Source organism: Oncorhynchus masou, chromosome 29, assembly GCF_036934945.1.
Source record: "Oncorhynchus masou masou isolate Uvic2021 chromosome 29, UVic_Omas_1.1, whole genome shotgun sequence".
Classification (NCBI taxonomy): Eukaryota; Metazoa; Chordata; class Actinopteri; order Salmoniformes; family Salmonidae; genus Oncorhynchus; species Oncorhynchus masou.
The window spans coordinates 98624989-98638805 of NC_088240.1; the positions used below are offsets into that span (position 1 = coordinate 98624989).

The 13817-nt window shown below is 48.2% G+C and overlaps 1 protein-coding gene across 2 annotated transcripts in view; it reads left to right on the forward strand.

The window, feature by feature from the left end:
• Positions 1 to 629: 629 nt before the first annotated feature.
• tbc1d31 (TBC1 domain family, member 31) overlaps positions 630 to 13817 on the forward strand; it is a 31365-nt gene continuing 18177 nt past the window's right edge. For both annotated transcript variants that reach the window (XM_064946942.1, XM_064946941.1), the window contains exons 1-15: positions 630 to 1011; positions 1237 to 1383; positions 1476 to 1591; positions 1810 to 1988; positions 2168 to 2319; positions 2478 to 2637; positions 2841 to 3041; positions 3203 to 3364; positions 3715 to 3794; positions 5032 to 5178; positions 5616 to 5749; positions 6155 to 6288; positions 6796 to 6975; positions 9212 to 9444; positions 9680 to 9832. In XM_064946942.1, coding sequence (XP_064803014.1) covers positions 938 to 1011; positions 1237 to 1383; positions 1476 to 1591; positions 1810 to 1988; positions 2168 to 2319; positions 2478 to 2637; positions 2841 to 3041; positions 3203 to 3364; positions 3715 to 3794; positions 5032 to 5178; positions 5616 to 5749; positions 6155 to 6288; positions 6796 to 6975; positions 9212 to 9444; positions 9680 to 9832 — 2252 coding nt within the window. In that variant the 5' untranslated portion in view covers positions 630 to 937. The remainder of the gene's footprint in view (positions 1012 to 1236; positions 1384 to 1475; positions 1592 to 1809; positions 1989 to 2167; positions 2320 to 2477; positions 2638 to 2840; positions 3042 to 3202; positions 3365 to 3714; positions 3795 to 5031; positions 5179 to 5615; positions 5750 to 6154; positions 6289 to 6795; positions 6976 to 9211; positions 9445 to 9679; positions 9833 to 13817) is intronic.

The following is a 13817-nucleotide window of genomic DNA, read 5'->3' on the forward strand; positions in this document are numbered from 1 at the left end:
ATCTAAAGTATCATATTATTAAACACACTTACCAAACATGAGTATGTTGTAGACCCACTTCCTCTCTGCTTATTTAATGTCAAAATAAAAGTCCCCCACAAGTTATTCCTTTTCTGTCCACATATGGTGCACGTGCAGGACCTTTATTTTGACATGAGGTCAGCAGAGAGGAAGTGGGTCTACAACAGTCTGTTTAATAATATGATCCTTTAAGATATTTTGTCTCAACACAATTGAAAGCAACGCCAGTGTACATAATTAGAACCGCGTTGCTAAGAGTGCAGGAAAATTAGACAGGTGTCAAATACTGTAGCGAGCTAGATACATTTGATATTGTATTGTATTGTGATCACCTTGAGAAAGTGTCCACCTATCATACTTTTTTCTAAACCAAAACTTGGCACGGCATTGGTCCTTGTCCACCTTCATGGCCTATGACTATGTTATGCACCCCCTTATAATTAGCAGTAATGACTTTAGAACAATCACATTTATTAGTTTGTAACTGTGGTACATCTACACAGAGGGTTTCAAACCTCCAATCCTCCAATTTAACCTATTTGATCATAGAGAACTCCAGTAACCACAATTCCTGCTACTGTTTACATCCCATTTGGGACGTCATTAAAGAAGCGACAAGATAACCGCTGACAACTTTCTAACTGAAGACAGATTTATAATTATGGCTTTCATTTGAGTTTTGTTCTCAATAAATAATTTTGCGCGATATTGATTGCTCGATAATATGCGTGTGAATGCTCTTTTTGCGATTGGAGACCAGCAATAACGTGTTATTTCAAATTTGGCGCTGTACAGACCGCCAGACGATAGGCTGGTATTCAGGCTAGCTAATCAACAGTGAATTAGTTACCACTGCTAACTCGCTAGCTAGCTAGATCCAAACGTATCATATCCCCAATTCTGCTCATCAAAAACAATGCAAACGACCGACATTGGAAACAAGGAGGAGGGAAAAGTATGGCATCGAAAACCAACACCAAGTAATACTGGGTAGGTCGTTTCAAAGGATAACGTCAGCTCAGAACTCACGTGTTGAGTCTCCATCACCTTGTGATGGTGAAGCCTGGCTGTTGAGTGATGTTGATCGTAAACGAGACGGGAATGTTATTGTCTGTTTCTGCATATCTTGAATAGAAGCTGTGCTTTTGCATTCTTGTCTGACAGCTAGGCGTGCATCTTGTATGTAGACCATAATAACAGTTTTTGCTTTAACAGTGTCATGGTCACAGTGATTCGCAGTGCAGCTGCCTACCAGTCCAAAACAGTCCGCTTCCTTCATGTCACCTTCGACGCTACAGGGGACTCTTTCCTGGCTGGAGATCACCATGGGAATATTTATGTCTTAGACATCACCAGAAACAGGTGCAGTATGTCACACTGTCAACACCACACTATTGCATTGCAATACTCTAACTGGTGCAGGCCGTGCTCATACCTGTTCTGTCTCTCTCCAGGTTTAGACTTGTTCAGAAAACCGGTCAGGCATGCACTGCCTTGGCCTTCAACTTGCGCAGAACAACAGAATTCTTGGTTGCTCTTGCAGACTACTCCATCAAGTGTTTTGACAAAGGTTTGACTCCTTACATTGCTGCTTAATTGTTTTCCAAAAGGTTAGGAACTGATTAGCTGATTGAGGAGGGAAAAGTCATCTTCTGTGGTGTATTGGCCTGTATACCCAAACTTCCAGTACGTTGAAAGACCAATGATTCCATCAGATAATGGAGTTTTTTTCTGGGTGTTTGCCAATTGGATCAAAAAAGTGATTGATTGATTGTTTGATTCCGTAAGATACGAAGCAGCTGGTGAGCTGGATGCGGGGTCACGAGGGGGCGGTATCCTCCGTGTCGGTCCATGGCTCTGGCCGCTACGCCATCAGTACATCAGCTGACACGGCTCAGCTCTGGGACCTGGACACCTTCCAGAGGAAGAGGAAACTCAATGTCCGCCAATCTGTCGGCATACAGAGGGTGAGATCATTCACATTTACAGAACTGAATCATTTAATTTTTCAGATTTGACAATACAATGAATACATAATGGCAAAATTCACAAAGTGCCTTTTTATATTTTACATTTTGTAGAACTCTAAACAATTTATCTGAATTTTTGAAAATTCATTTTAACTCTGTGTGTTATTTTTTTCTAGGTGTTCTTTCTTCCTCTGGGGAACACCATCCTTAGCTGTTTCAACGATGACTCCATCTTTGCCTGGGAGAGTGACACGTTGTTCTGCAAGTACCAGCTGCCTGTTCCTGATGAGGGACCCAGGATACACTACAAGGCATTTGCTGTCACACGGTGTGTGTGTGTGTGTTTTTGAACGGTTGAGTGGAAGTCTAATATACAGAAGTGTGTCTGTCTGTGGGGCGATGACTATTACAGATAAGCCCCGAACAACAAAGCAGATGTTCAGTACCAGTGATGTCCTCCTAAAACCATCTGTGTTCTCTTGACAGTGATGGGAAGATTCTGGCTGCAGGGGGCAGATCCAACCTTCTCCATCTGTGGTGTCTGGACACCAGGCAGCTGCTTAGAGTGGTCCAGATGCCTCCCAAGGTCCGCTCTGTCAGACAGCTGGAGTTCCTACCAGACAGCTTCGATGGTGGGGCCAGCCAGGTGTGTATTCATTCATTCTATTGATTCATCCTTTAACCAAGGAAGTCACGTTGACTTTTACATCTCTTTTTCAAGTGAACCCTTGCCAAAGAAAGCAGCCAATGTACAGCCAATGCTATCTGATACTGAGGTATTTTGGAGAACATGCTTTATTTGTCTCGGTGGTTGGAAAATGAGAAAACATTTAGTTTTTTGTTCTTCAGACTCTTGGGGTGCTGAGTCAGGATGGTGTGATGCGTTTCATCAACATCCAGACCTGCAAGCTGCTCTTCAACATCGGATCCCATGATGACGCCATCACCTCAGCCACCGTCAGTCCCAACGGACGCCATATTGTCACGATAATGGACAACGGCAGCCTGAACATCTACAGTGTTCAGTGCCTGACCCAGGACTACAACAAGGTACCAATCATCAGAGTGATTAGAAAGGCTATTCATCTGACACGTGTCCTTGAATTTGACTAAATGACCCAGGCAGCTTCGTTTCATCTGTGTAGTTTTTACATTAGCACACATCAGTCATGTTTCTGCCTTCCCCTGAGCCACTCGTCATCCTCTCCTAGCCTCCTCCGTCCCTGGTCAAAGTGGTGTCTGGTGGAGAGTGTTCGGCTCTGACAATGAAGGTGAAGTCAGAAGGGGTCCAGCGGCCGGCCAAAAACTCTGGTCGACGGGTCAAGACCAAAGTCCTGAGGCCTCCAGCTGTCCCCATGACAGAGGATAAAGAGGTACAGATGTAGGATATTCATTGGATCACTCTTTTGTTGCACAACAGGAAATGAAAACTTGTATTCAAGGTTTTAAAAGGCTTCTGAAGTTTGTAATTTCCCCTTGAAAATTTCCGATTTTGACACCTACAAAAAATGTCCATTAATTATCAATATTATAATTCACATTTCCTGTTGCTCCAGGATTATTTTCTCTCTGTAGCAAACTAAAGAATGACCTTATTTACTTCTCTGGTCTGGAACCAAGCTGTCTGATGATTTTACCATTGGTTTTCCTCATCCCACATTTTGAATGATGTTCTTTTGAATCAAGTGAGGCATTCAACTGATTTGTGGCTTTTCTTTTTCAGAATGAACTGCCTGACGGTCTAAACAAGAAGAGACTTGTGACGTTACTGAAGGCATTTGGTGAATATCCAGCTAAATACAGGTAACTAACTACAAATCAGGAATCGGGGCCAAGGTGTCACAGTTTTAACGAGGGGCAGCAACATACAAATGTGCTCATTTAGACACTACAGTAAACGGTGCTCCTTTAGACACTACAGTAAACGGTGCTCCTTTAGACACGGCAGTAAACGGTGCTCCTTTAGACACTACAGTAAACGGTGCTCCTTTAGACACTACGGTAAACGGTGCTCCTTTAGACACTACGGTAAACGGTGCTCCTTTAGACACTACGGTAAACGGTGCTCCTTTAGACACTACGGTAAACGGTGCTCCTTTAGACACTACGGTAAACGGTGCTCCTTTAGACACTACGGTAAACGGTGCTCCTTTAGACACTACGGTAAACGGTGCTCCTTTAGACACTACGGTAAACGGTGCTCCTTTAGACACTACGGTAAACGGTGCTCCTTTAGACACTACGGTAAACGGTGCTCCTTTAGACACTCCGGTAAACGGTGCTCCTTTAGACACTACGGTAAATGGTGCTCCTTTAGACACTACGGTAAACGGTGCTCCTTTAGACACTACGGTAAACGGTGCTCCTTTAGCCACTACGGTAAACGGTGCTCCTTTAGACACTACGTTAAACGGTGCTCCTTTAGACACTACGTTAAACGGTGCTCCTTTAGACACTCCGGTAAACGGTGCTCCTTTAGACACGACGGTAAACGGTGCTCCTTTAGACACTACGGTAAACGGTGCTCCTTTAGACACTACGGTAAACGGTGCTCCTTTAGACACGACGGTAAACGGTGCTCCTTTAGACACGACGGTAAACGGTGCTCCTTTAGACACGACGGTAAACGGTGCTCCTTTAGACACTTCTGTAAACGGTGCTCCTTTAGACACGACGGTAAACGGTGCTCCTTTAGACACGACGGTAAACGGTGCTCCTTTAGACACGACGGTAAACGGTGCTCCTTTAGACACGACGGTAAACGGTGCTCCTTTAGACACGACGGTAAACGGTGCTCCTTTAGACACTACGGTAAACGGTGCTCCTTAGACACTACGGTAAACGGTGCTCCTTAGACACTACGGTAAACGGTGCTCCTTTAGACACTACGGTAAACGGTGCTCCTTTAGACACGACGGTAAACGGTGCTCCTTTAGACACTACGGTAAACGGTGCTCCTTTAGACACTACGGTAAACGGTGCTCCTTTAGACACTACGGTAAACGGGTTCCATTGTGATGATCATGCGTTTATTTGTCAGGATGTTTGTGTGGAGGTCCCTCCTGCGTCTACCAGAGAACCACGCAGCTTTCAGCAGTCTGACCGATAAAGGCCTGCACTCTGCCTACCTCAGCATCCAGGAGCGATACCCCATCAAGAGCCACAAACTGCAGCGGGGACTTCAACGGTATACTTACCACTGACCTGGCTGGCACTATGGGCCTGCTGTCATGTTGGCCTGGCATGGGCACGTTCACATCATCTGGAATTATTCATAGTAGGAGCTAATGGTTCTTCAATTTTTATCAAAACGTCCTTGATGATTAGTTATTGTGATGGGTGTATCTGACAGTGCTGTCATTTCTATGAATCGTGATGGGTGTATCTGACAGTGCTGTCATTTCCATGAATCGTGATGGGTGTATCTGACAGTGCTGTCATTTCCATGAATCGTGATGGGTGTATCTGACAGTGCTGTCATTTCCATGAATCGTGATGGGTGTATCTGACAGTGCTGTCATTTCTATGAATCGTGATGGGTGTATCTGACAGTGCTGTCATTTCCATGAATCGTGATGGGTGTATCTGACAGTGCTGTCATTTCCATCTCTTGTCTGCCGACAGAGTGTTGTCTGCACTAGCCCACTGGGCGGCCATCTTTGGAGAGACAGACTACCTCCCTCTGATGGCGTTTCCCTTCGTCAAGCTCTTCCAGAATAACCCACTGCTCTGTTTTGAAGTGGTCGCCACCACTATAGGTACTGTACACACAGTATACACACACACTGTACACACAGTATACACAATACACACTGTACACACAGTATACACAATACACACTGTACACACAGTACACACTGTATACACTGTATACACAATACACACTGTATACACACTGTACACACTGTATACACTGTATACACAATACACACTGTATACACAACACACAATACACACTGTACACACAATACACACTGCACACACAATACACACTGTACACAGTACACACACTACTAGAAACTGAATCATGTTTCACTTTTCCTTTCATGTCGGCCCTGTTTGCTAACTTAGTTGTCAATTTTTCAGTTTGCTTTTTCGTGTACCTTGTTTATGTAACTTTGGTTGTAAAATAGGGTATTGACAGTTTTGTTTGTCCTTTGCAGTGAACTGGTGCCAGCACTGGTTTGAATACTTCCCCAACCCTCCTCTCAACGTACTGAGCATGGCAGAGAATGTTCTGGCTCACCATGACAAGGAACTGCTGCAGCACCTCATCGACTGTGGAGTCACCTCTCAGGTGAGACGACCAGGAGATCTCTTTTCAAACTCTCGTTACAACTGTATTATAATGACACTAGTATTGTATGGTTGTTATTTTATCTGCTCCCACAAACAAGCGTTCAGTGATACATTTCCACTCGCTGTTAGAGACTCTGTTCTCTGAGATGTTGACCAGAGAAAAGTGGCTGAAACTCTTTAATAACCTCTATCTCTCTCTCCTCCAGATGTATGTGTGGCCCCTGTTAGAGACTCTGTTCTCTGAGGTGCTGACCAGACAAAAGTGGCTGAAACTCTTTAATAACCTCTATCTCTCTCTCCTCCAGCTGTATGTGTGGCCCCTGTTAGAGACTCTGTTCTCTGAGGTGCTGACCAGAGATGAGTGGCTCAAACTCTTTAATAACCTCTATCTCTCTCTCTCCTCCAGCTGTATGTGTGGCCCCTGTTAGAGACTCTGTTCTCTGAGATGTTGACCAGAGAAAAGTGGCTGAAACTCTTTAATAACCTCTATCTCTCTCTCCTCCAGCTGTATGTGTGGCCCCTGTTAGAGACTCTGTTCTCTGAGGTGCTGACCAGAGATGAGTGGCTCAAACTGTTTGACAACGTCTTCTCTAACCATCCTGCCTTCTTATTGGTATCTGTGGTCTCATATGTCACCTGCTGCCGCGCCCCACTACTGCTCTGCAGCCACAAAGAGGACTTTGAGGTAAGAGGTTTTATGTAAACCATGGGAAGGTTTACGGTAAGAGGTTTTATGTAAACCATGGGAAGGTTTACGGTAAGAGGTTTTATGTAAACCATGGGAAGGTTTACGGTAAGAGGTTTTATGTAAACCATGGGAAGGTTTACGGTAAACCATGGGAAGGTTTACGGTAAGAGGTTTTATGTAAACCATGGGAAGGTTTACGGTAAGAGGTTTTATGTAAACCATGGGAAGGGACACTTTCATTGGTTAGGCCCTTTTATATGACTTCATGTTATGACTATATGCCACTATATATGTTGTCATGACTACTGCGACAGTCTCGGAATTGTATATGAAGGATGAATATTGAAGAACAGAGCATTATTTGCATCATTTTAACATGGATACTCTAGTCTAATGTATTAGTTGTTCACAGCAAAGCTGCATTTTTATAAATAAAAAAATATGGCATGCATAGATTGGTAACTTTTTTTTCTCCAAATTTGGCACACACAAACTACAGGACTGACTTGATCAAAAATAATGGTACTGATTGACCTATATGTAGCGAGGTTATAAGCAGTTATAAACCCTCATATCCATCACCCCGTTTGACCTACAGCAGGGTTCTTCAACCTTTTCTTGGCCAGGGACCCCCTCCCAGGGACCCCCTCCCAGGGACCCATTCCCAGAACCCCCTCCCAGGGAGCCCCTCCCAGGGACCCATTCCCAGAACCCCCTCCCAGGGACCCCCTCCCAAGGACCCATTCCCAGAACCCCCTCCCAGGGACCCCCTCCCAGGGACCCATTCCCAGAACCCCCTCCCAGGGACCCATTCCCAGAACCCCCTCCCAGGGACCCCCTCCCAGGGACCCATTCCCAGAACCCCCTCCCAGGGACCCATTCCCAGAACCCCCTCCCAGAACCCCCTCCCAGAACCCCCTCCCAGGGACCCCCTCCCAGGGACCCCCTCCCAGAACCCCCTCCCAGGGACCCCCTCCCAGGGACCCATTCCCAGAACCCCCTCCCAGAACCCCTCCCAGGGACCCCCTCCCAGGAACCCCCTCCCAGGGACCCATTCCAGAACCCCCTCCCAGGGAGCCCATCCCAAGGACCCCATCACACATTAGCAATAATAATAATAATTAAATGCACGTCTTATCAGGTGAATGATAATGTCAAGGAGAAGTAATCAACATGTTTTTTAATGAATAGATTAGGTAAATAGTGTTTCATTATTTTGACCTCAACACATTTTATAATTGGAAGGGGAAGTGTCCTTTTTCCTAAGAGCAGCTGTTTAGCTGGTTAAACAAAGGTTAGCCAGGTGTTGGCAAAAAAATGAAGTCCAGAAACCCTACCAGCAGCCATCGGTACTTGTCGTACTGGTAGTCTATTAGCAAGGGCTTTTTCAAAGCCTTTTGTCAGCTGCTCCAATGAGTGTGATTGGCTCATTATAAGGAGTTGAGAAATAAATCATTAGAATGAAGATATTCTCCTATTTTCTACTGTAGGTAGGTCATCCACAATGTGTTCACCCCCAGTTGAATACCCCTTGACCTAGAGGCTTGGAACTTTGTATGTAGGTGACTTTTCTCATGCTGAACAAATTTGCCTCAAGGACCCATCAAAGCACCGTCACACTGAGTGGATATTCACACTGTTCTCAGGGCAGGTCTGCCGGGTTTGACTAGAAGAAGTGACTTTTCACAGCAGGTTAAGAGAACGTACTTAGCAGGTTAGGATAATTAACATGGTAGGTTAGGAACATTTGGTTAAGGGTTAGCTAAAACACTGTACATTTTCCCCGTTAAGACACTTAACATATCTAGCTACAACTAAGCTTGCCCTGAGAACAGTCTTGGTTTCCACTAATGCGATTCTGCCATAAGGTCTGTCAGGGACTTTTAGGTTAACCTTTTTAATTTTTTTATTAAACATTTTAAAGATGTTTTTTCTTAATTAAGAGATGGCTGAGTTATTGATAAATCAGGAAATCAACACTTCAGAGTCCATTTTAAATCCTTTGTAAATCCACTCCACAAGGGCCTATCAATGTGGAACTTTTAGGGTCGTCAGAGACATTACCATGATGAACCCTATTCAGTTTGGCGTTGATATCGTAACTATTACCCAGGTGTCCTTTCTGCCACCCTATGAAACCTGCTCATTGCTGCTTGCAGCTACAGTATATGTACCTTCTTCTTCATGAAGGGAAAATGCACCCTTGATTCTCTCCCTGCTCCCTCCCTCCCAGTATTTCTTCCACCACCGTAACAACCTGGACATCAGCTCCGTGATAAAGGAGACATACAGGCTGATGGAGAGCACCCCAGCAGACATCCACCCCAGGAACATGCTGGATGACTTTCAGCCTCTGACCAGGGGACAGTACCCTGTCTTCAACAAGTACCCCACCTACATAGTGGAGTACCAGTCTCAGGAGAGAGAGAGGATACGCCAACAGGAAGTGGACTACCTCAGGGAGAGGTCAGATTATATCATTGGCATCTTATCCTTTCTGTGCCATTCTAGAACACTGGCAAAGACGATAAGGTTCACACAAAGACGATAAGGTTCACACAAAGTCAAACTCTTAATATCTTATCTCTGTTTTTCTTGCAGTAGCAGGGGGGGGAAACGCTTGACACGGACGTTTCGGTCAAAGCCTTCTTCAGTATTTGTGTCAAAGAACAGTGTCAGATATGTGTGCGTGTCTCTCCAGGCAGGCGGTGCAGGAGCTGCGTGCGAAGGCGGTTCAGAGGCAGGCTGAGGACGAGGCGTGGTACACCCAGCAGGAGATACTGCAGCAGGCTGAGGAGAAACGCAGGGACATCCTACAGCAGGAGGAGAGCAAGCTGGCTGAACAGAGAACCAGGTCAGAGAACAGACAGTCATCTATGTCTGCCAATGTATTACGACATCAATCATTCAGGTAGCCTAGTGGTTAGAGTGTAGGGGCGGCAGGTAGTCTAGTGGTTAGAGTGTAGGGGCGGCAGGTAGTCTAGTGGTTAGAGTGTAGGGGCGGCAGGTAGCCTAGTGGTTAGAGTGTAGGGGCGGCAGGTAGCCTAGTGGTTAGAGTGTAGGGGCGGCAGGTAGTCTAGTGGTTAGAGTGTAGGGGCGGCAGGTAGTCTAGTGGTTAGAGTGTAGGGGCGGCAGGTAGCCTAGTGGTTAGAGTGTAGGGGTGACAGGTAGCCTAGTGGTTAGAGTGTAGGGACGGCAGGTAGTCTAGTGGTTAGAGTGTAGGGACGGAGGTAGCCTAGTGGTTAGAGTGTAGGGGCGGCAGGTAGCCTAGTGGTTAGAGTGTAGGGGCGGCAGGTAGCCTAGTGGTTAGAGTGTAGGGGCGGCAGGTAGCCTAGTGGATAGAGTGTAGGGACGGAGGTAGCCTAGTGGTTAGAGTGTAGGGGCGGCAGGTAGCCTAGTGGTTAGAGTGTAGGGGCGGCAGGTAGCCTAGTGGTTAGAGTGTAGGGACGGCATGTAGCCTAGTGGTTAGAGTGTAGGGACGGAGGTAGCCTAGTGGTTAGAGTGTAGGGACGGCAGGTAGCCTAGTGGATAGAGTGTAGGGACGGAGGTAGCCTAGTGGTTAGAGTGTAGGGGCGGCAGGTAGCCTAGTGGTTAGAGTGTAGGGGCGGCAGGTAGCCTAGTGGTTAGAGTGTAGGGGCGGCAGGTAGCCTAGTGGATAGAGTGTAGGGACGGCAGGTAGCCTAGTGGTTAGAGTGTAGGGGCGGCAGGTAGCCTAGTGGTTAGAGTGTAGGGGCGGCAGGTAGCCTAGTGGTTAGAGTGTAGGGGCGGCAGGTAGCCTAGTGGTTAGAGTGTAGGGGCGGCAGGTAGCCTAGTGGTTAGAGTGTAGGGGCGGCAGGTAGCCTAGTGGTTAGAGTGTAGGGGCGGCAGGTAGCCTAGTGGTTAGAGTGTAGGGACGGAGGTAGCCTAGTGGTTAGAGTGTAGGGGCGGCAGGTAGCCTAGTGGTTAGAGTGTAGGGGCGGCAGGTAGCCTAGTGGTTAGAGTGTAGGGACGGAGGTAGCCTAGTGGTTAGAGTGTAGGGACGGCAGGTAGCCTAGTGGTTAGAGTGTAGGGGCGGCAGGTAGCCTAGTGGTTAGAGTGTAGGGGCGGCAGGTAGTCTAGTGGTTAGAGTGTAGGGGATAGCCTAGTGGTTAGAGTGTAGGGGCGGCAGGTAGCCTAGTGGTTAGAGTGTAGGGGCGGCAGGTAGCCTAGTGGTTAGAGTGTAGGGGCGGCAGGTAGCCTAGTGGTTAGAGTGTAGGGACGTCAGGTAGCCTAGTGGATAGAGTGTAGGGGCGGCAGGTAGCCTAGTGGTTAGAGTGTAGGGGCGGCAGGTAGCCTAGTGGTTAGAGTGTAGGGGCGGCAGGTAGCCTAGTGGTTAGAGTGTAGGGGCGGCAGGTAGCCTAGTGGTTAGAGTGTAGGGGCGGCAGGTAGCCTAGTGGTTAGAGTGTAGGGGCGGCAGGTAGCCTAGTGGATAGAGTGTAGGGGCGGCAGGTAGCCTAGTGGATAGAGTGTAGGGGCGGCAGGTAGCCTAGTGGTTAGAGTGTAGGGGCGGCAGGTAGCCTAGTGGTTAGAGTGTAGGGGCGGCAGGTAGCCTAGTGGTTAGAGTGTAGGGGCGGCAGGTAGCCTAGTGGTTAGAGTGTAGGGGCGGCATGTAGCCTAGTGGTTAGAGTGTAGGGGCGGCATGTAGCCTAGTGGTTAGAGTGTAGGGGCGGCAGGTAGCCTAGTGGTTAGAGTGTAGGGGCGACAGGTAGCCTAGTGGTTAGAGTGTAGGGACGGCAGGTAGCCTAGTGGTTAGAGTGTAGGGGCGGCAGGTAGCCTAGTGGTTAGAGTGTAGGGGCGGCAGGTAGCCTAGTGGTTAGAGTGTAGGGACGGAGGTAGCCTAGTGGTTAGAGTGTAGGGGCGGCAGGTAGCCTAGTGGTTAGAGTGTAGGGGCGGCAGGTAGCCTAGTGGTTAGAGTGTAGGGGCGGCAGGTAGCCTAGTGGTTAGAGTGTAGGGGCGACAGGTAGCCTAGTGGTTAGAGTGTAGGGGCGGCAGGTAGCCTAGTGGTTAGAGTGTAGGGGCGGCAGGTAGCCTAGTGGTTAGAGTGTAGGGGCGGCAGGTAGCCTAGTGGTTAGAGTGTAGGGACGGAGGTAGCCTAGTGGTTAGAGTGTAGGGACGGCAGGTAGCCTAGTGGTTAGAGTGTAGGGGCGGCAGGTAGCCTAGTGGTTAGAGTGTAGGGACGGAGGTAGCCTAGTGGTTAGAGTGTAGGGACGGAGGTAGCCTAGTGGTTAGAGTGTAGGGGCGGCAGGTAGCCTAGTGGTTAGAGTGCAGGGGCGGCAGGTAGCCTAGTGGTTAGAGTGCAGGGACGGCAGGTAGCCTAGTGGTTAGAGTGCAGGGGCGGCAGGTAGCCTAGTGGTTAGAGTGCAGGGGCGGCAGGTAGCCTAGTGGTTAGAGTGTAGGGACGGCAGGTAGCCTAGTGGTTAGAGTGTAGGGGCGGCAGGTAGCCTAGTGGTTAGAGTGTAGGGACGGCAGGTAGCCTAGTGGTTAGAGTGTAGGGGTGACAGGTAGCCTAGTGGTTAGAGTGTAGGGGCGGCAGGTAGCCTAGTGGTTAGAGTGTAGGGACGGCAGGTAGCCTAGTGGTTAGAGTGTAGGGGCGGCAGGTAGCCTGAGTGGTTAGAGTGTAGGGGCACATTTCAGGAATACATTCAGTGGTTAGAGTTGTAGGGGCGGCAGGTAGCCAGTGGTTAGAGTGTAGGGGAGGCAGGTAGCCTAGTGGTTAGAGTGTAGGGGGGCAGGTAGCCTATGTCATGGTTAGAGTGTAGGGGACGGCAGGTAGCCTAGTGGTTAGAGTGTAGAGTTCCCATGTTCCAGCCTTAGTGGTTAGAGTCTGTAATGTGTTCCAGGTAGCCTAGTGGTTAGAGTGTAGGGGTCCCAGGTTAGCCTAGTGGTTAGAGTGTGTCCCAGGTTAGCCTAGTGGTTAGAGTGTCCCAGGTTAGTCTCCTGACAGTGGTTAGATGTGTCCCAGGTTAGTCTCTCTGACAGGTAGCCTAGTGGTTAGAGTGTAATGGTCCCCAGGTAGCCTAGTGGTTAGAGTGTAGGGGTCTGTAGGTGCCTAGTGGTTAGAGTGTAGGGGCAGGTAGCCTAGTGGTTAGAGTGTGTCTCCAGGTAGCCTAGTGGTTAGAGTGTAATGTGTCCCAGGTTAGTCTAGTGGTTAGAGTGTAGGGTCCCCAGGTAGTCTAGTGGTTAGAGTGTAATATGACCCCAGGTTAGCCTAGTGGTTGAGTGTGTCCCAGGTTAGCCTCTGAGTGGTTAGAGTGTAGGGGCCAGGTAGCCTCTGGTTACAGTGTAGGGTCCCCAGGTTAGCCTAGTGGTTAGAGTGTAATGTGTCCCCAGGTTAGCTCTCTGGTTAGAGTGTAGTAATGTGTCCCCAGGTTAGTTTCTGACAGTGGTTAATGTGTCCCCAGGTTAGCCTAGTGGTTAGTCTGTAATGTGTCCCAGGTTAGCCTCTGGTTAGAGTCTGTAATGTGTCCCAGGTTAGCCTAGTCTTAATGTGGGGTCCAGGTTAGTGGTTACAGTCTGTAATGTGTCCCCAGGTTAGCCTCTGGTTAGAGTCTGTAATGTGTCCCCAGGTAGCCTAGTGGTTAGACAGTGTAATGTGTCCCCAGGTTAGCCTCTGGTTAGAGTGTAGGGGCCCCAGGTAGCCTAGTGGTTAGAGTGTGTCCCCAGGTAGTCTAGTGGTTACAGTCTGTAATGTGTCTCCAGGTAGCCTAGTGGTTAGAGTGTAGGGGCTCCAGGTAGCCTGTAGTGGTTAGAGTGTAATGTGTCCCCAGGTAGCCTAGTGGTTAGAGTGTAGGGTGTCCCCAGGTAGCCTAGTGGATAGTCTG